General features: G+C 43.1%; 1 protein-coding gene across 1 annotated transcript in view; it reads right to left on the reverse strand.

The window, feature by feature from the left end:
- Positions 1 to 21,558, reverse strand: part of LOC128736322 (helicase domino) — a 35,703-nt gene that overhangs the window by 7,265 nt on the left and 6,880 nt on the right. The window contains exons 4-16 of the mRNA XM_053830797.1: positions 17,846 to 18,017; positions 17,628 to 17,775; positions 14,608 to 15,710; positions 14,402 to 14,548; positions 13,527 to 14,341; positions 13,107 to 13,293; positions 9,605 to 9,741; positions 9,343 to 9,529; positions 8,004 to 9,275; positions 6,809 to 7,696; positions 6,318 to 6,539; positions 3,420 to 3,455; positions 2,227 to 3,297 (exon numbers count right to left, since the gene is read on the reverse strand). Of these exons, the coding sequence (XP_053686772.1) occupies positions 2,227 to 3,297; positions 3,420 to 3,455; positions 6,318 to 6,539; positions 6,809 to 7,696; positions 8,004 to 9,275; positions 9,343 to 9,529; positions 9,605 to 9,741; positions 13,107 to 13,293; positions 13,527 to 14,341; positions 14,402 to 14,548; positions 14,608 to 15,710; positions 17,628 to 17,775; positions 17,846 to 18,017 (6,385 nt within the window). The remainder of the gene's footprint in view (positions 1 to 2,226; positions 3,298 to 3,419; positions 3,456 to 6,317; positions 6,540 to 6,808; positions 7,697 to 8,003; positions 9,276 to 9,342; positions 9,530 to 9,604; positions 9,742 to 13,106; positions 13,294 to 13,526; positions 14,342 to 14,401; positions 14,549 to 14,607; positions 15,711 to 17,627; positions 17,776 to 17,845; positions 18,018 to 21,558) is intronic.

Raw genomic sequence — 21,558 nt, forward strand, 5'->3', positions numbered from 1 at the left:
TATTGACTCTGACCATCATCTAGTAGCAGTGCGCTCAAAACTGTTAACCGTATACCAGACACGTCAAAACCATTCTGTTCGGCTGAACATCAGGTTGCTAAATAACCCGCAATCTGCTTAAAACTACGCGCTAATACTGGCCTTCTTCCGAGGAGTAAGATGGTTCAAACCTCGAGGACGGTTGGGGCAGAATACGCTCGGTCATCGGCACTGGAAGGGCCCCGAATTGCATACTCCGGTTTGATTGGTTTGATCAGGTATGCCAACAAGCGGTGGAGAAAAAAAAATTTAGCTTGGATAAATTATCTCAGCATTGCCACTAGGGAGAACTTGGGCAAATATCGACAAACAAGGAACAAGTTGACCACGATTCTGAGGAGTAAAAAACGCCAAAAGGAACCTAGAAGTGCCCATGGAAGATAGTTACGTCCCAGCACCTGATCTCGAAGAAGTCAAACGAGAAATCGGGTTGCTGAAGACCAACAAACCCACTGGTAAGGATCGCCTACCGGCAGAGAAACGCTGGCAATGGCTCTCACTGGGTTACTACCAAGATTTGGGAGAGAAGCTACCGGAGGAATTGATGGAAGGAGTGGTTTGTCGCCGGCTGTCACCGATAGCACAGGATTTGGTAGGAAATTACCAGGCGGACTTCATAGGGGCTCGCGCAACTACGAACCAGATTTTTACCATCCGACAAATCTTGCAGAAATGTCGGGAGTACAACGTGCCAACGCATCACATCTTTATTAATTTCAAAGCAGCATACGATACAGTCGATCATCGAGACCAGCTATGGCAGATAATGCAACGAACACGGTTTACTGGATAAACTGAGCCACTGATCAGAGACCCTCCGACACCCTCGAGTCTCTCCGAAATACGGCAAGGGTTGAGACTAGGTAACGGCTTATTCTGCATACTGTTCAACTTCGCTATTGAGGGGATGGTACGACCAGAAACCAGAGGCACCATTTTCACCAAGGGCAGCCAACTCTAAGGCTTTGCAGATGACTTTGATACCATAGCCAGTAACTTTGTTACGGCGGAGGGAATCTATGCCAGACTGAAAGCGGAGTTTAGAAGGATTGGACTAAAAATAAATGCATTGAAAACTAATATATAAGAAAGCACGCTCAAAGGAAACAAACGCGTCCCTTCCAGGAACGGGAGCCGTTGACGGCGACGAACTAGAAATGGTAGATGAGTACTAGAAATTGATAGATGAGACGTATTTGGGGTCGCTGGTGACCGCAGACAACTCCAATAGAGAGATGCATTGGCTTTCAAGCGGGAAATTGGGCCTACTTTGCCCTTCGCAAAATGCTTTACTGGCTGATTTCAAGGATTTGAGAAGAAGAGAAACTACCGGAGGAGTGGATGGAAGGCGTAGTCTGTCCCATCTACAAAAAGGGCGACCGGCTAGACTGCTGTAACTACCTCTGGTCAACGGTTGGTCAACGCTGCCTACAAGGTGCTCTCCCAGATTTTGTTGCGTCGTCTGTCCCCATTAGTAAGGCGTATTCGTAGGGCAGTATCATGCGGGCTACATGGGGGTCTGAGCTACTACGGATCGAATCAGCTACCACGAATACAAATCCTTCAGAAATGTCGAGAATACAACGTGCCCACGCATCATATTTTCGTGGATTTTAGAGCAGCATACGATACCGTTGAACGCGAACAGCTATGGCAGATAATGCGCGAGTACGGTCTTCCGGACAAACTGACGCGGCTGATCAAAGGTACTCTGGAACGAGTGATGTGTTACGTGCGCGTAACAGCAAGAGTAGCCAACTCTTAGCCTTTACAGACGACCTCGACATTATTACTAGAAACCGTGGGACGGCGGAGGCAATCTACGTTAGACTAAAAACGGAGGCTAAGGAGGATAGGGTTACAAATTAATGCGTCGAAAACCAAATATATGGTAGGAAGAGGCACCCGAGAAAGTAACGTTTGCCTCCCACGGACAGTGAATATTGACGGCGATGAACTGGAAGTGGTTTATGAGTTCGTATATATGGGATCTCTGGTCACCGCCGACAATGATACGAGTAGGGAGCTCCAACGACGCATTCAAGCTGGAAATCGAGCCTACTTTTCCCTCCGCAAGACGTTTCGATCTAGGAGCATACGACGCCGCACAAAAATTTTCAACCTTCATAAGTTCGTACAAAAATAAAAGAGTTGACTACACCAAAGAAATTTCGAAATTAAACTAACCTGCACCTGTTGAGCGACCTGCACCTGGACTTGCGTTTGTTGCTGCTGTTGTTGTTGCTGTTGCTGCTGCTGCTGGGCTTGTTGTTGTGCCTGCTGCTGTTGTTGCTGCTGCTGCTGCTGCTGTTGAACAAGCTGCTCTTGTCCCTGCATCAATACGGCATTTTTCTGTTTTTCCTTCGAAATCCGTTCCGCTCGCCTGGTAGCAATCTCCACCGGTGTCAGTGGGGCTTCGTAGTTTGTAATCCCATATTCAACCAGCACGGCCGCATGCTTCGGGTTTTTCAGCTGCGGGTTTGCTATAACCTGCTTAGCTTGCGGGGCTTTTTTGCTGTAGGCCAGCTTGAGATTATCGAATTTCTGTTTCAGCAGTTTGATGTACGAACAGTTTCCGTCACCGGTGAAAAGCTGAGCCGTACGCATGGATCGCATTCCCTTGGACGGTGATTGCTTCAGAGGGTTTTTACTTTTCTTTTGCTTTTTGGGACTCTCCAGTAGTTTTCCCTCCTCGCGAGGGATGATAACCGCTTCGTAACGGTAGCGACACTGCTTCGGCAAGCGGTAAGTTCGTGACGATTGATTGACAATGTCGGCTACCAGATCCCAATTAGGGGTATGACCAGGAGACACCAGCATCAGATTCAGCGGGAGACCTTGAAGATTTTGTATGACATTTAGCATGGCCATATCTTCGTGGATCATCCACTCGGGCATTCCTTCCGGTTCCACTAGCTGCTTGATGGGCATAGTAGGTTTCAAACCGACCAGCGGGAAGGGCTTTATTATACCCTTGTATCGTTGCAATTTGTAGTCTTTGCGTAGCTTGGCGATCTGCGGAGAGGGACGGTCAAACAACGATCGCGGCGCGTAGTAGGTATCCTCTTTGCGAATCTTGGCCGGACGACGTCCGTCCGGATAGAAACCCGCCTCCGACCGACTACGTTTGTACTCCTTTTTAACGTACACCGCAGGCAGTTGCGACTCGGGGATAATTTCTCTCTCGTACAGAAAACCGAGCGAATAATCGATGTAGATGTCGTTGTCATCTTGCGGAGGCGTTGGAGGACACCACATCTGCGAGGGATTGAAATGTTAAGTTAGTTGAGTGTATCGGTTGCTGGCCTATACCATAGCGAAGCGAATCTTTTATAACGCCACTATTTGTTTCATAATCTAACGGTATTTTTTCTACTTACCGGCATCTTTTCCATCGTGTTATCAGATATCCAAATCTAAAAGTAAAGGAGGAGAAAAAGAGAAAGAGACTTTGATAACTATTTTGTTAATTTTTGAAAGCAAGACTGCTCTAGCGAAGAGTATTTTGATTTTCAAAAGAAATTATCTGATGCCGATTTGTTTGTTTTCTTGGTACTTTTCACCAAACAAGATACGTTCCGCATCAAAAGGGCATCAGAGAAAAGAAAAATTAACAAAATAAATTATCACCTTGCTGTTTTTTGAGCTGTTTGTCTTACTGATAGATTTTACTTTTTTTTAACTTTGAAACGTCTTTCTTCTACGGTAGCTTCAATTTATATCCGAGGCAGTTTGGAATGGCAAGGCTGTGTTGTTTACGGTTTGCAGAATTCTACAACATTGGAAAGTTTTGGTGCCAACAAGAAAAGAGACGTTGCCATACGTTTTAGAGTTTGGTTAATTTAGCAAAACAAATCAACCTCTGCCATTGCCAAACCGAGTGCTTGCTTGCACAAGCATGATCGGTATAAATTAGTGCTTTTTTACTGTACAGCAGCAAGTGTCTATTTCTCTTTTTCTCTAACATCGATTGATTTTTTGTTTTCGTTTTTTCATTTTCATTTGAAGATTTGGATATCGCTGAATGTATGATAGTTTTTCATATTTTTAGCTTTTCTTAGAATGACACCAAAAACACACCGATATACAGACCTTTCCGCGCAGTAATTGCCAGGGATATAAAATTTGAGCCACGGCATTTGACAGATAAGACAGTTTTGAGATTAAAAAAAAATATTGCCAAATCAACCCTTATTTTTCAGCAAGGAATTATTTATTCTATCAATTTTTTTCTTACTTCATGTGTTGCTGCAGTCAATGTTATTATATAATGCTATCTTGTTTATCGTGCTTTTTTTTAACGATATTGAGGTTCTCAATGTGATCAGTATAATCTTATAGATTATTCTTTGTTTCAACACTAAAATTAGCACGAGTGTTTTTCTACTGTCTTGATTATAATAACACCCCTATTTTGCTCACAAGAAGTATCCATATTTCTGACTTTTCATTTGATACAATCGCTTGAGGAACGAACGTTTTTTCTCTGCCATGCGTGTAAATTAACATCGCTCCCAACTAAAGACAATCAAAACTACAACAAATGCAGAGCAATAACTTCATTCAACAAACAATTTTTAATTTTCCTTTCACTACTACAGACGAAAATAACACGTCTGACTGGCGGCGCACTTAACATCTACTTGGCAGAGTACTATTAATTTCGATTCGAATAAATAAAACTGACAACAAAAACAGCAGTTAATATACGAAAAGAAATATGCTAGAAATGAGGTGTTACTATTTACAACTTGTATGAATGTACAGTTTAAATAATGATTACTGGTCATAAAACGAAACTATTCAATCAGAAAAATAAATAAATTACGTGTCCCTGTGCATGGTTTCTTTAAAGTGGCAGCTGAATGTGTAGTAACAGCTTAATTATTTTTTTTTTTCGTTCACCATTTTGTTATGCACACTGTTACACTCTCCTACTGTTTTACACGTGCACGCACTTAGGCTTCCCCATTTTCGGTAACCGACGGACTGCTACTTTCCACCTTCGTCGATGCTCGAGTGGTTCGTCCACCGTGTACCGATTTCTCACTGGCACCGGAGTCGGAATTATCACCCGCTGCCGAGGTGGTTCTGCTGCTTTTTGCCGTTTTGCAAATCCACCCGTCAAGAGTGCGATTGTTGGTCGCCGGTCGTGAGACGATTTTTTTCAACTTCCTAGCTTTTGGCGATGGCGTTCGTTGGGGAGCGGAAAATCCGTCCAACACTTTAGCATGCTTGAGCTGTTTCACGTCGGTCACAATGATCTTCAGTTCTTTAATGGTCTCGCAAACGGGTAAGCTCAGCGGGTCGACCTCGCAACTAGCGGGTTCTTCGGCGGTTAAATTTGAATCCTCATGATTCGAGGGATTTACAGTAACGGAACTAATTTCTTCCTCTTTACCGGCTCCCTCCGGATCAATCGAAGAGCCTTCCTGTGACTGACTTTCATTGTTACTGCATGCATGTTCGGAAGAAGTATTTTTTCTACATCTGGAATTATCTCCATGTCTGGTACGTCTTAAAACAGGCAAGATAGGACTATCGTCCAGTGTCCATAGATTAATCTTAACTGAACCACGAGATCGAGTGCGAGGCGTACTTGAGTCTTCTACTAAGCTTTCGGAATGCTTGGAGGAACTACTGGTAACAGATTTAGCCGCCACTCTAGGATACACCTCGTCATAGCTTTGGCTTTCGGATTCATCATCCATTGATGAGTAGTAATTATTCATCTGATTTGAATCGGAATCCGGTGCGTCATTAGAATCGATCATTACGTCCAAACTGCATTCGCTATCGAACTCTTCATTAGTTTTGCTTTCCTTCCACGATACTTCGTCATTTTTCGAACTTTCACCGTCAGTGTGCTTTCTCTCTCTATGGTCGCTATGGCCAGCGTTTCGTTTAGCAGGACTTTTCTTCAACCTTTTCTTGGGAGGATCACCCACAGGTTTGACGTAACTATTTCGTACACTGTCCCTTCTCGGTCTGATATTGCAATTTACTGTCGGTTCATTATCTGTAGCAGCAATCCGCATTCTCTTGGTCTGCTTACTCGCGGCTACCGTTTCAATTGCATCCGTTCGACTTCTAGCCCTAGCAACTCGCTTTCCGCCCGCACGCAACGTGGACCTTTTCCGTTTACCCAGTACCCCCCTGTGCGAGTTCTTCACAAGCGCAACTCTTCGGTGTACAATTTTTTTCCCATCGCGGCTAATATTGTTATTGTTAAGCTTACGACCCCTAGAGTTATGATTAGTGCTAACAAATTTATTAACCTGATTCTGGGCATCCTCGCGGGAGAACGTCAGCAGATCGTTCTCTTCGGCTTCCTGCTGCCTGGCGGCCTCTTCCTCGCGTTTCAGCTGGGCCAACCGATTGGCTTCCCATTCGCGCTTCTGCTGTTCGATTTCCGCTTCGACGGCCTTCAGCCGCACGGCTGTCCAGGTTCCTTCGGTATCCTCAACGAAGCGCATCGCGTACCGCTCGATAGGACTCAGCTGAAATTGACCGTAATGGAAAACATTAATCACAATTTAATTTTAAAGGGTTCAAAATATATAGACAAGAATTTTATTAGCAACGAAGCAGACTTTGTTCGAGATTTTTGATAGCGTTCAGTTATACCAAAGGTAAACAGAAAGCGGTCTGGATCGTCGAAAATACTATTCCCACCCAAAAAGTTGGCTTCAACTATTCGGTTCAGTTGAGGTATATACAACTTGGATGGGGTTTTGTTTTGATACTAAGAATAACCAAAATCACTAACCTGACTAATCAGATTTTGCACCTCCTTTTCGGCTTTGCTCATTTCCGGTTCCCGCTCGTGCAGTTCCTGGTCGATCGGGATGTTCTCGTCGAATTCTTCCAAATCAGCCGATGCTTCCGCCTTAGCGAACTTCGCTGCCTGTACGTCCTGGTCGTCTTCGGCTGCGGCCAATGCCGATTCGAACACATTGATAGCTGATTTACTTTCGTCGGCAGCTGCTATAGTGCTGGGGTTAGCGGACGATGGACCGGCAATCGCATTCGAATGCAGTAGACGCTCTTTGCGTTCTTTTTCCCGCTCGATTACCTCTGCCAGCCGTGTTGAAGCGTCCTCTTCCACGGTATCCACGGTGAACAGATCCTGAATGGTGGAGCTTTTAAAGTAAGCTGTCGTGAAATTTCCGCCTTCGATTGCCAAATCGCCAAGCATTCGTTTCTGGTTAGCCTTCTTAAGAATGTTTTCCTCGATGGTTTTTTCGCTCACCAATCGGTAGATATGAACGTCTCTCGTTTGTCCTATTCGGTGGCAACGATCCTGGGCTTGTGCATCCATTGTCGGATTCCAATCGGAATCGTAGAATATCACAGTATCCGCACCGGTTAGGTTGATGCCAACTCCACCGGATCGCGTTGAGAGGATAAAAACAAACATTCGCTTGTCACCGTTGAATCGCTCCATCAGCAGTTGCCTTTGTTCGACCTTGGTCGTGCCATCCAACCGCAGATAGATATGACCATGATAGTTCAGGAAAGCTTCCAGCACGTCCAACATTCGAGTCATCTGGGTGAAGATCAGCACCCGATGGCCGCCAGCCTTGAGTTGCTTCAGCAATCGATCCAAGGTTTGCAACTTGCCACAATCGTATTGAATCAGTCGAGGATCGGGAAACTGTAAAAAGAAAAAAAAAATCGTTAATTAAAGCAAATTGAGTCGGTAAAAAATATGATGTAGCATTACAACAAAGCCTAACTACTCATCTCGGGCAAGTCAGTCACTAAGATAATGCTCTATTGTTTTGATATTATTGTTGCAAGGTTCTAGAGGCTTCCCATGATGGGCACGAGAATCCGCTGGATGTTCAGTGCATGTGAATTTTGATTTAGCTCTATTGCAAAAATCATTAAAAGGATAATTCTTTTGAACGACTGATTTTTAGAGCCTAGAAAATTTCGATTAAAACGTAACACACACTCACCTGCGTACACATTGCCGAAACGATCGGATGAAGTATCTTCAGCGTAGGTTTCAGCGCTTGCTGAATTTGCATATCGTACTCCTGCTCTTCATTTTGTCTAGAAGGATGTGGATGCGAAACATGGAGCGTTGGCACAGGGGCACAAACAGCAGGTACATAAATGACGAAATTATTGAACAACGAGCGGAACTCTTCCGTTCGCTGTTCGACAGTCTTGATTGCGTTTAACAAACCCCAGCGAGGGTTTTGCTGTGCTTGTCGACAGTAGAAGCTACCCAGCGAAATAGCCGGCACGGAAGCTACATCGGCGAAATGTTCGCTGCAAATTTTGCTGACAGAATCGCGCAAATCTTCGCCATAGATTGGAGCTGAATCACACCGTTTCTGGTTCATTCGGCCAAGCAGTTCCAAAATTTGCCCTCTCCGCTCTTTGCGAGATTCTTCTACACTGGCAAGATAGAACTCGGTGCGAGCTTTCTGTTCCAGCTCCTCCGGAGTGAGATTGGCAGTGGCAGAGCAGGAATGATGCTGAAGTTGTTGAACAATGGAAGCTGCTAGTGAAGAAGATATCGGATTTGCGACGGTTGATGCCGCCGAGCTTTGACTATTTTGTGCCGCCGGGACAGCACGAGAAACACTGGAAAACCTCGTTAGGTTTGCGTTAGCTGGAATACCCGTTCGATTAACGACAGTCAAGCGTTGTCCACTGGACGTTAGCATTTGGCCACTACTGTTGGTCGTTAAAATAATTTGCCTTCCTGCAGAGGTATGGACTATTTGCGCTACTTGTCCAGCACCCAATCTGCTGGTCGTAGTGTTGTTGCTAATATTACTATTATTACTAGTACTGCTACCGCTAAGAATATCACATTTTTTACGTAAATTTACAATCGATGGCTGGGCATCGTCCAACGTAATCGTTGTTGCTGATCCAGGCGTACTCCTGATTTCCTCAATCAGTGGTTTCCTATCTACTAGCGAAGAATTTACAAGCGGAACGAATCGCGTTCCTTCAGTCTTCATAGCCGGACTGGTGCCAACCCTAACGGCCCTAGTGTTGTTGCTGATGGTTTCCTGAACCAACGTATTGGGCACTCGGACATGTAGTTTTAACCTTCCGGTCGGACAGCGTGGAGCCGGCTCGGGCGTGGAATCGATCTCCTCGATTAACCGCTTCGGCAGGCACAACCGTTGCGATCTGTGCGCCACATAAGCAGACAACACTAACTCTATTCGCAATAACACTAGATTCAGGGAAGACAAATCAACTTGCTGCAAACGAAAGATGTTTCAAGTTATTTCGGTGATACGCAGAGAAGCGACGTGTTTCTTTACTTACGGTGAACGGATCATAGTTTAGCATATTATAAACAAGCGAAGCAGTTCGGAAATTGATTCCTTCCATACGAAATGGCGATATTGTGGGTCGTTCTTCGAACATGTTAGGATGGTTGCAAACTTTTCGCAATTGCATCAACACGTTGATCACGCTCAGCAGGTTGCCGGATGCGAGGGTTTCCTTCGTTCTGCGAAAAGTAAATGCGTTTGGTGAATAAAAATCCGAGACCGTAACCATTTTCTGGCGGAAATCTTATACTTACTTTGCACGACTCATAAAATCATCGTAGAGAAATCGCTGTCGCTTGGACAGCCGACACATGACAATATGTTCGTACTTCTTTGGCATCTGTTTCTCTACCTCGGACTTCAACCGGCGCAACAGGAACGGCCGTAGTACCTGGAAAAAAATTAAACCAGTCAGCTATGCATCACCAGACGAACAATCTGATTTTCAACATTATGATTATTATCCTATAACCCCAAACATAAAACATAAAAAAAGAAATTAAATTAGCTCAAAACAAAATCCTTGTATAGGTAAAACAGGCAATTTGAAAAAAAAAATCGAAATACGCGCGCATAACTGTCATGACTTTTGATGAGAGCGTTATTCAAAATTATCTTAGATTTGGAACGGAGAACTTCAGAATTCCATGGAATTTGGTACACGGGCATAGTTTATGGACTTATGAACAATATTTATTTTAAAAATTTGAGGTTTCCTATGTTTCAAGAAAATTTCAAGGGAGTTTTTAATTTTAAGAAAGCCGGGAAGCCGGGTTTTCTGAAATTTCTTTGGAGTTTTCCAAAGCTGGCTGCGCCATTGGTCGTCTTGCTCTTGCTGAGCTTGAAGCAAACACCATTTTTGTAGGGCAGTTGTCCAGCATTCTAGTTCTGTCTCTCGTATCCGTCCAATTCGAGCCACCTTTTAAATACTGGGTTCACCGTAGGGTTGTGCGAGTTCATAGTTCATCCTCCACCTTCATATTACATTCTTCTGTACGCCGCCAAAAAACGTTCTTAGCATTCGTTTTTCGAAAACCCCAAGCACTTTCAGGTTCCTGGGGAAACCGTTCCCTTCCATGATTTTGCTCTTTACGGTCGATGGTATCATATGCAGCATTGAAATCAACGAAGGTGGGAGCGTATTCACCGTATTCACGTTTTTTTGGGGAGAACATTATCCGCCGCAGCGTAAACGTTTGATCCGTTATTGACCGTACTTCAGCGAAGCCGGCTTGCCAAATTTTTACAAATCTGTTCGCAGCTGGTGATAGCCGGCTGAAAATTATTTGGGACAGCATTTTGTAGGCAGCATTGAGAACGATGATCGCACGATAGTTCTTGCAGTCCAACTAGTCGCCCTTCTTGTAGATCGGGTAGATTTGTTTATTTGTATAAAAATATCAACAGCCCTTATGACCGGTGAGTGTGCTAAAGCTGCTGTACCTAGTTGGATTACCGATGCGATACGCGCATAAAAGGACAATTACGTAGAGTACGATTTTGAGCGTGTATGTTGAGGTTCGCCAGTAAACATGGACAATTTACTCTCGAGGTCAGCATATCGGCGACAGCTATAGCTCTGATCACGTCGCGACGAGTATTCAAGCAGTCGAGATCGATGAGCCTGCAGTGTTGTTCATAGCAGGACAGCTGGTAAGGGTCGTTCCAAGAATCTCTAAGGAGCGAAACGGGTGAATCTGCGCTTCAGTGACTCGATTTGGTCAACTCCATTTTGATAATAAGCGCTCGAGTCCTGGAGCACAGTATTCAAGATTCAAACTCATAGTCAAGCAGTATTCCCAAGTTCTTAATACGGTTTATGCGGCGTAAGGGCAATTTTCGATAACTGCTTTTTATGCAGAAACGTGACATCGGACGGACTATCAACTTTGGCATATAGCTCCAGATCGTAATCGCAAGAGTCGCGGACATTTAAGCAGGAAAACGACATCGTTGAAGCAGACGAGGAAGACCAAAGGACCAAGATGACTGCCTTGTGGAATTCCAGAGAAGCAGTGAAAGATCTGGAAATAAACCCTTACTTAATCAGTTCCAGGCCGTGGTTTCCTCTGCTGTACGAAGAAGTCGTCTCCATTCCACTCGGTCCATGGCCGCAATTCGTCAGCCACGTAGTCTGCGTAGGATCCGCAGATCGCCTTCCACTCGATCGATCCATCTTGCTCGCTGTGCGCCCCGCCGTCTCGTTCCAATCGGGTCATGATTAAGAACTTTTTTAACCGGGCTGTCGTCCGACATCCTCACGACGTGCCCAGCCCATCACAAGCGACCGATTTTTGCGGTGTGAGCGATGGGTGATTCCCTAAGCAGCTAATGCAATTCATGGTTCGTTCGCCTCCTCCCCGTTCCGTCTTCCATCTGCACTCCGCCGTTGATGGTGCGCAACACCTTCCGTTCGAAAACACTAAGGGCGCGTTGGTCCTCCACGAGCATAGTCCATGTCTCATGGCCGTAAAGGACTACCGGTCTAATCAGCGTCTTGTAGACTGTTAACTTCGTGCGATGGCGAATTTTGTTCGATCGCAGCGTCCTACGGAGTCCAAAGTAGGCACGATTTCCTGCCATAATGCGTCTTTGTATTTCTCTGCTGGTGTCGTTGTCTGCAGTAACCAGTGAGTCCAGATACACGAACTCTTCTACCACCTCGTTTTCATCACTAAATGAATCCGGGGAGGGAGGTTAGCATTCACTTCTCTAGAACCTCGTCCTTTCATGTACTTTACTTTGTTTTTGATACATTAATGGCAAGTCCAATCCGTTTGGCTTCAGCTTTTAGTCCGATGTACGTTTCCGCCATCCTCTCAAAGGTCGATAGGATCTGACGTCAATGAAGTCTGAGAAGTGCCGATAGGCGATTAAAACGTGGTCGATTTCTAATTCTGTCTGGTTTGGTGAACTTGTGAGGAGTATGCTTGAAAGGACTACGTATGGCCATGTCCTTGGAGACGGCAAAGTCAATAATTTTTAGGTCCATTACGTTGGTCAGTGGGTTTGCGTTGAACCCTCCAATCATCGCTTTGTATTCCTCCACCTGGCCGACCTGAACATTGAGTCATCGATTACAATCTTGATGTCATGTTTTGGGCAGCAATCGTCCAATAACCTGTTTCTGCATCTCGCCCATCACTATGAAAGCTCCAGCTCGTGTAACACACGCAGCTTTGTTGGATGGTATCTCTGAACCATCTCTAAATGTGCGTACTGTTGAGCCATTCCATCACACGTTCTGCAGCGCTACGACGTCGAATTTGCGGATTTTCAATACGTCGAAAAGCACTCGAGTGTTCCCTTGGAAATCAAGTCCATAGTCCTTTTTCGTCCCACGAGTCTATTCCGATTGTTCCAGTCCGCATTTCTTTGTTCCTCATTCATTGCTTATTAATTTTTAATGTTAGAGGCCTGCGGCACCAACCCCCTTCAATTTTTTGAAATATTGTTTTAGTTCATACGCCCATTAACTATGCCCGTGATACAAAATTTATAAAATTCTGAGATTGTTTCTTTGATTTTAAATAATTTCGAAAAAAAATGCGCATTCACTTGACATGCTTATGGCGTAATAACTCGTTCCAGATCAAGGCATCGTTCACATGAGGGAACCATAAATAATATAAGTACTCTTTTTTGACCGATCGCTAATCAAAATCATCGGATAAATTCAACAACACAACGAAACGAAACGACAGAACACAACGTGGAAAAATAATCATAATATTACATTACGTACAGGTTACAGACCTTATGAAGGCGCTTGATTATCGTCTCGTTGTACTCCGAGTTGCCTTCAATCATGCCGGTCATGGGGTTCGAGAACCACTCCTTGAACTCTCGGTGCGATTGGAAGACGTGCGGCATCAGAAAGTGCATCAGCGACCACAGCTCCATCAGGTTGTTCTGCAGCGGCGTTCCGGTTAATAGGAGGCGTCTGGTGGATTGAACAAACACAGATATTTAATTAATTATCACATGAACTGAATGATAGCGGAGCGTTGCAAAGTAGATTCCAAAATCAGACAAATGCCTCGATTGTCATCTGGCGAATAGTCTTGAGCCTCTAAAACAGATTCTCAAAACTAATCAGCAATTTTTGATAGAATAATCATCATTGATAAAACAAACACTGATTAAAGTATATAGAAAATTAGTCATCATACTCACTGTTCCGTTTGAAAGTTCAACAGAAGCTGCCATCGTTGGGATTTGAAATTTTTAATGTTTTGTGCCTCGTCCAAAATGAGATATTTCCACTTTTTCCGCCGAAAACTTTGATGGTCCTGTATGACCAGCTTGTACGAAGTGATGCACACGTGGAAAGCGTTGACTTTCGTCCAGCCCGTCCGCTTGAGTTTGCGCTCCTTCTGGGAGCCATAGTACGTAAGAATTTTAAAACCCGGACACCACTTCTTGAACTCCATTTCCCAGTTCAGCATCACCGAGGAAGGTACCACGATTAGATGCGGGCCCCAGTTGCCCTTGACGCAAGCCAGATGGCCCAGCAACGAGATGGTTTGAATCGTTTTTCCCAAACCCATCTCGTCAGCCAAAATGCCGTTCAGCTTACGGTCGTGCATCGTCACCAGCCAATCAAGACCGATGTGCTGATACTCTCGCAGAGTGTGCTTCAATAGGAACGGAATCGGAGTCACAACACTAGTCGACGACAGCGTGTTACCCTTCGGTTGTATGCTCTCGGCAATGGCAGCCGCATCGTTGAGCATTTCATCTTTTTCACTTTGGCTTTTGTTGGCCATCTCATCGTCCAGTAAATTCTTCAAGCCAACATCTTCATCGCCCTTTTTTTCTTCGCCTGCCATGTCCTCATCAGAGGACGACAGCTCTTCCTCGTCCGATTCACTCGCTAGCGATTCCGAATCCGTTACGGATTCTGAATCATCAGAATCAACTTCCATTTTCTGTTCTGGTGGCCGTTTATATTTAGCCATTAGTTCCTCTATGCTCATTTCATTTTCAGCCTAAAAAACATCGAATATTTAAACGAAATAATCGAAACCATTCTCTAATTTTAAACTTACGTTCAGTTCGTCGATTTCTTTCTTATGATCTTCGTTCTTCTCCTGCTTTTCTTGTTCCATAATAGTGTCTTCATCGTCACCACTATCTTCGTCAGCGGAAAAGTCCTTATCATTGTCCTCGCTGCCTTTTTCACTACCTTCTGGTTCCTAAAAATATAAAACATATTAGCAAAGACTTTTTCTCTTTCAACTTTTGCTCTTCTTACAGAAAGTATTATTTTATCGCGATTTTGCAGATAATCCTTAGGAAGATTTTTAAGAAAATCATCCAGATCCATCTCCGACTCCTTCTGTAAGGCTGCAACCTCTTCGTTGGTTTCTACTGCTTCCGCTTCGGCTTTCGCAATAGTCTCTTCGTCGTCATCCGAGTTCTCACTGTCCGGTCGGAATTCTTCGTCAGAGTTGTTTTTTGGCTGAGGTGAGGATATTCGACTCGAGTTCAGGCTGTTAGCTTTGCTTGTTCCACGGTCCGTAACGGCAGGGGTTTTGTTCATGCCTTCCACCAGCTGTTGGGAGTACTTTTCGGTTTGATCTACGATAAAGCTCAGCTGCTGATCGAGAGCTTTCTTTCGTTTCTCATCCAGCTTGGTTTGCTGTTTGTACTCAACCAGTTTCTCGACGTTCGCCCAGAATATTTTTATTTCTTTGGCGACAAACGCAGCAATTCGCCTCAGCTGTAACTCCTGCGCCTTTTCTGCCCGTTGGGCAGCCATGGCTCGGTCTTGGAAGTGCTTTTGAATCATTCTGGCACACTTCTTCGCTGCCGCTTTTTTCCACTTCCGTTCTTGAGCAAAATCGGCGGCTAGCCAAACCATTTCCTCCAGCAAATAATCCCAATGTGCCTTTGGCCGCTGTGGCTCTTGCACTTTGGGCAAACGCTTTTCGCTCCATAGCCCTTCCTTCTGTAGTTCCTGTATCCGCTGCATCACGTACACTTCCTGCTTGGCCTTGTTAGTATACTGATCTTGACCGTTTCCGCCACCATTACCCCCGTTGCCACCGTTTCCGCCGGATCCACCACCACCGTTTCCTCCGCCGCCACTAGAAGTAGCAGCATTCGACGAGGTACCATTATGCTGCTGGTGGCCGAAAACTCCCACTCCTACTGCTCCCGTTGGCCCAACAGAACTATTGCCACTTCCGGATGCTGAAGCTCCATTCGATACGGCCGCAGCCCCAGTCAACATAGATATTCCAAGCGTGGGCGATGCCGTTGCTCCGCCGGAACTACTAACCGAGAGATGTTTCTTCCGTTCGATACTTGTGCTGGCTCCGATGCCAATCGGATCCGGCAGGATTGGAGTGCCGCCTTAAAGGACAAGAAGAACACAATGAGATTGATGACTCGACCACCGGTAACGATTGATAGCAATGGTAAGTGAAAAGACGTAAGGACATTCATAAAAATGACGTATCAAAAATGCTTCTGACGTTGTAAAACTTAGAGTGGCCGAATGGAGACTAGAGAATTGTCTTCAGGAATCAAATAAATCTCATTATACCTGAAGGGCATAACAGGAACCACACTATTGTCTTACAATTTCTAAAAATACTAACTTGATGAAAAAAGCTTTCGAAATATTTCTAAAATACGAGTCGAATGTTTATAATGGTATAATGAGCTGCTTTCGCCAGTAGTTTTTTTTTATTATTGCGTGAAAAGTTATTAATATGTGGACAACATTTTCAGGAAATCAGTTTTCAAGCATTGCAATCGCAAGAGGTTGTTCATGAAGTATTTCAATCTAATAGGTATTATTTTAATATAACCAAAACGTATGTGGGCTCGAATGCAATGAAACGATTATTAAAATTTCTGACAACACCCTAAATCCCATCTTTTTTAAATTTGGTCACTTAGTTTGTTACTATTTGTTGAAAGTTTTAAAGGATTAGAAAGCTTTAAACTTTAGAACAAACTTGGTTCCTATGAAACACTTTAGTTTCCTCTCAAAATTGGGTTTTAATCATTAATAATTCTTTGTTCGTTGAGTGCATACGGTCAAACATATTAATTGAATTCTGCTAAAAATCATCGACATACCTATGTATACTTATTTATTGTTTTACTTATAAAATTTATCAATCCGACTAAAAACACGGACAAGAAGCTAGTAAGTTGTACTCACAAAAATGAACAAATGATACAAAAAATCGACAAATAAGCAAGATAATCTTATCTCATTAGTTGATTCTCTTTCAGTGATTGACAACACTACAAATTGCAAAATAATTTGAAGCTCCAGTGTCAATTAATGAAAAATGGCAACCAAAGACAGAGACATACGTTCACATTGTAAAGCGAAATGAAAATGAATAAAAAAATTTGAAAAATATTCCTTACGATCTACTAAAAAAACGTAGCAAGAAACTGAGAAAAATAAGCGAAAACGCACAACAGGAATAATCAGTCCTCATTCGCTCACAACATTTATGCTTTTTCCAAGCGCTGATATAAAATACGGATTCCATTCGGAGCAAACTGGCCATTAACAACGAAAATGCTCGGAAATCAACTAATACAAAAAGAAAAGCTACACACAGGAGCGAGAAACTAAAGCAAAACCTATATAGAAGCTAACAGAGTAACTTTTTTTTTTGTTCTATATATTTGTTGTTGTGTAGCATTAGCATTTAGAAACAAAACGGGGTGCGAACCTGGCACCAGAGGTACGGAGGAGCTTCCTACCACAGGCGGTACACTAATCTGGCCAAAGACCATCCCGTGGCGACCCCCTTGAGGTCTGCCGGGTATGTGACCTACAAGTATACACGAGGGAAAAATAAGAGACAGAAGCCAAGAAGAGAACAAACAGTGTTGGAAAAGAAACAAAGGGAATATACGGGGCAATTTGGCCGCTGTTTGTTTGTAAATCGTTAGCCGAATCGAGAGTATCGGATCATGTTTATCTTGTAATATCAAAATGTAGCAGTTTCACCTTCAATCGCGCAGAAGGAGACCGAGACGGAAAAGACCAATTGCAAAATGATGAATGACTGACACGATGATCGATATTTACAGGATAAACAAGTGCAACGAGAAAACAAAAAACTAAACGTGAGATGTGCAAATGAAAAACTGTGAATGTGAATGTCCGTAATGTGTGAGAGGCAATTTTTGAAACAACCAAACTTTTTTTTTGGTATTACTTAGAAGTGAAACTAGTGTATTTTATCAAAACAGAAAGCATCGGAATGAAGTTGATAGACATTGGTAGACACTTACCTTGCTGACTTAGCTGAGCCACGGCGGCTGGTAATTGAGTTGATACGGCTACCGGGGTCGCACCAACACCAGTGATTTTGATTTCCGCTCCCTGGGGTAGGCTCGATACACTTGCGTTCGTCGAAGACGAAAGCGCACGACTTGATTGCTGTTAAATAGAATGCCACAAGTGATATTTCGCATTCGCAGTTTGAGTTGCAAATTATCGGAAAACTTACTTGTTTTAGTATTTCTCCTGCTTCTTCCAGATTTGATGATAAAGGTTCTAGCTTATATGTTCGCATAAAGTTTAAAAATGCTGGCGTATGAGGCTTCTTTCTCCATATAGGATATTCCATCATAGAACCACCGGATTGAAGAAAAAACAGTTCTGCTACATGTTCAGAGTATCTGTACGGGAAGGAAACGAAAAAATGTTAATGTAGAATGATTCCATAACGGAAAAATTTTTTGCTTCTTTTGGCGTAGGATGCTTCTATCAGACAAATGCCTCGAAAGTCATCTTATTAATCGACAATCACCATCCAGAATGGAGGTAACCGTCGTTCAGACACTTGTATCATATCATCATGGAAGCATATTTTAAAATTATTATTTAAGAATCCGAGAAATCAGGCACGGAGAAAGATGCTGCAAAGTCTATGAGAAATCGCAATACATATTTGTTTCTGATGATTAGGTAAACGTTGGTTTAAAAACAAGCCGGAAGTTTTCAGAACGCATTCAGCGCATATAGTTTATTTAATCCTGATATATTTTAATCTGTCACCCTATGGACATGACTACTGAGCTGCTTGTGTATGTGTTTCTCAGTTTTCATAAATTTCATTGCAGTCAATTTTGTTGCTCTTGACTGATATTTTAGATCTTTTAGTTTAGTTTTTTAAACTACCTGCTTTTTAAAATCCACCAAAATCAAGCTCTTACCACAAACAATGCAGTCGATACTAGTCGATCTTCTAAGTGGTAGAAGCAGAAAGAGCAATCATATAAAAATAATTACCGTCGGCAGCTGGAGCGTATGGTGTGTTCGTACGAATGGTTAGACTGGAATGATCGAAACTAGATGTGAGATTATTTGGATTACCTACGAATGGCCGTTACCTACACAAATGGTCGAAACACAAATGGCCGAAATTATAAATTGCAAAATATATCTAATGGCCGAATCACGAATGGCCGAATCACAAATGGCCGAATCATAAAAGGCCAAACGTCATGTTTGACCGAAAATATTCACGGCCTTCACTTCAACCTGCAAAAACGTGGGGTACATGCTATCCTTACTCGCTATCGCTCCTTCGGACTTAACTAAGGGATAATCCCTACTAGTCAGTAAACCTAGGAAAATGCATGCACCTAAATAGAAGTGGTTTCTGCAGGGGGGCTGCCCCCGCGCAATGGCCGGCGCTTCTGACAGCGGGTCACCGGCGTACACTCGCGGCCTGCGGCCGTCTCTTCCTGAATCATCTAGGCCATTCGTGACTCGGCCATTTGTCTTTCGGCCATTCGGTACCAGCCCGATTATTTAATATAGGGTGTCGTGACTAAGTTTAACTGTGAAAACGCTTGGGCGCAAACCGAGAGAGTGTGGGTTAGAGTCCCACTCAGGAATTTAACTACGCAAACGCTCCGCCACCTTTAATAAAAAATGATTTACGTTGGACCGCGACAGAGTCAAAGACAAGTAAAACAGAAAAAAACCAAAACCTGACTGAATGAAATTACCCAATTAAAACTTCGGAGTCATATTTCCGTTTATTTTAATTTTGTTTGCCGTTGTCGGCAGTGACCTTGAGAGCGGTAGCGCTCCGGCAGAAAAAGAAAGATGAAGTCAAACTGACGCCCATTCGAGAGCAGAGCAAAGCAGCACGGCACCGCCTGTACGAAAAAGGTAACATCCGATAGTGAGATCAGATGAATTCGTCTTCTACGCTTTGCGGTGAGAATTGAGATTATTTTCAGAGCATGGAGTAAGTCTGCTCGGTAAGGACGAAGGATCCAAATAAGTGAAAGGAGCTGCGGTTCTCTTGCATTTGGACCGACAGCATTCGTACAAATGTTTGGGTCACGGGTGGGGAGAGTCTGAAATGAGGAGAGAAGGGCAAAATAAGAAAAAAGGTCTGTTTCTCTTCCATTAGAGATTTAAAAAAAGACACAGATGCATATGTGGTTGCGAGACAAAAAATGGGGGAAGAATATTACGAGGGGAAGTTAAGTGCTCGATCATTATGTATATTCACCCTCCGGAACGCCTGGACCGATCTCGCAAACGCGTGATTATGATACAGATACTTGGCATGAAGAGATTATCAGAGAGATTAACAAAAAATGAGGCATCTTCTTTTAACTCAACATACATGTTTCTTGACTTTGTTTGTCTTACATTCTGGGAATTTCCGGATAGATAACAGATGTACAAGTATGGTATGATGCTGGCCTAATAAACCAGTCGTCGTATGTTCGAATCTCGGCTGGGAGAGGCTGATGGAATCAATCGGATCGTAGCAATTAGCCCTGCAATTGTCCTGTATTCTAACAGTTGGCTGCGAAGTCTGTCGTATAAAAAACAGAACAGAAGTTTCGATGTAGCACCTAGGCTTTCCTTTTTTAACAGATGTACAAGTAGCCAGGCGATAAGATAAGCTCTAAAAAAGAAGAGGGCATTGACATAGGAGAAGGTTCATATTAGTGAAAATGCTTTTACACGTACATTTTGTTTAACAGCCCAAATGTCACATTCTAGTGCACTGTTTCACATTTTTTACTTTCCGTATAGCGACTTGATCTAGGTTCTATCGAAATAAATATGATACCTGACGTGTTGGGACAGTGATAGAATCCGATTATCGAATCATTGCCGAATTTATCGGTCTACTAGCAGTCATTCTCCAATCTCCCCTTATTCCCACTGTTCGAGCATCCCCGTCAACAGCGTACATTCAACGGGTATCATGATCTGAATTCGTCAGTCTCTGGATTCTGTGCAGAATATTGTTTTAGCTGGTCACTCATTCGGCATCCTTGCTACATCCAGTTTACTTGTAACCTGCCATATTTTAGTCGCCAGTCGATTTTATAACCAAATCGAAGGAGCACACAGGGGCAACCCTCTTCTACCTTTATATGTCTTTTTATAGAAAATGAATTTGAAAATACTCTTTTCTGACACCGCAAAAGTTCATTTGTTCTATTCGCTTCATCACATTAACTAACTTCTTGAATCTCTTTTATTTCAAATATACCTACTGGTTGCTCTATTATTGTCTTCTGAATTTAAAAATGTAACGATTTTCTTTATTTTTATAAAAAAATACTGGAATCACATTGAAACTCGTTGCAACGTTAGTGCGCTTTTGGTCAAAAAACATGGTCAACTATTCGAAAGTAATACAGTATTGTTCCGATTTTGTCAGCTCCAGATTTTGTCGCCCCCGATTTTATCAAATTCAAATTTCAAATTTATTACCGACAGGCAAATCTTGCCTGTACACATAACCACATAACTTTTTTTCATGAACATACTGAGGGCATCATTTATTCGTCATTTAAAGCATGTATGCAGAAATTGATTGATATTTAAGCATATTTTTGGAGGTAAAATATCTTGTGTTGCCAAAAACGAATACTTTTGTTGCCAAAATCGAGGCATGCCAAAATCGAAATCCAACTGTACATAAAACGTCGAAACAGGAGATAAAATGGGTGTGGTATAGTTTAAATGCGTAAAGCACTCTAGTACTAATCGAGAAATTCTGGGTTGGAGTCCCAGTGCCACGCTAAGCCCAATATTTTTAGCCGCAGATCGAAACTTGCCCAGTATTCAGTCTAACATTTTTCGCACCAAACGCTCCTCTGCTTTAATAAAAAAAAAGACAAAATCTCGTTGCATTCAAGTTGATTTGACGAAGGATGATAGGGCAGTCGATGG

This window comes from Sabethes cyaneus, chromosome 2, assembly GCF_943734655.1.
Source record: "Sabethes cyaneus chromosome 2, idSabCyanKW18_F2, whole genome shotgun sequence".
Taxonomy (NCBI): domain Eukaryota; kingdom Metazoa; phylum Arthropoda; class Insecta; order Diptera; family Culicidae; genus Sabethes; species Sabethes cyaneus.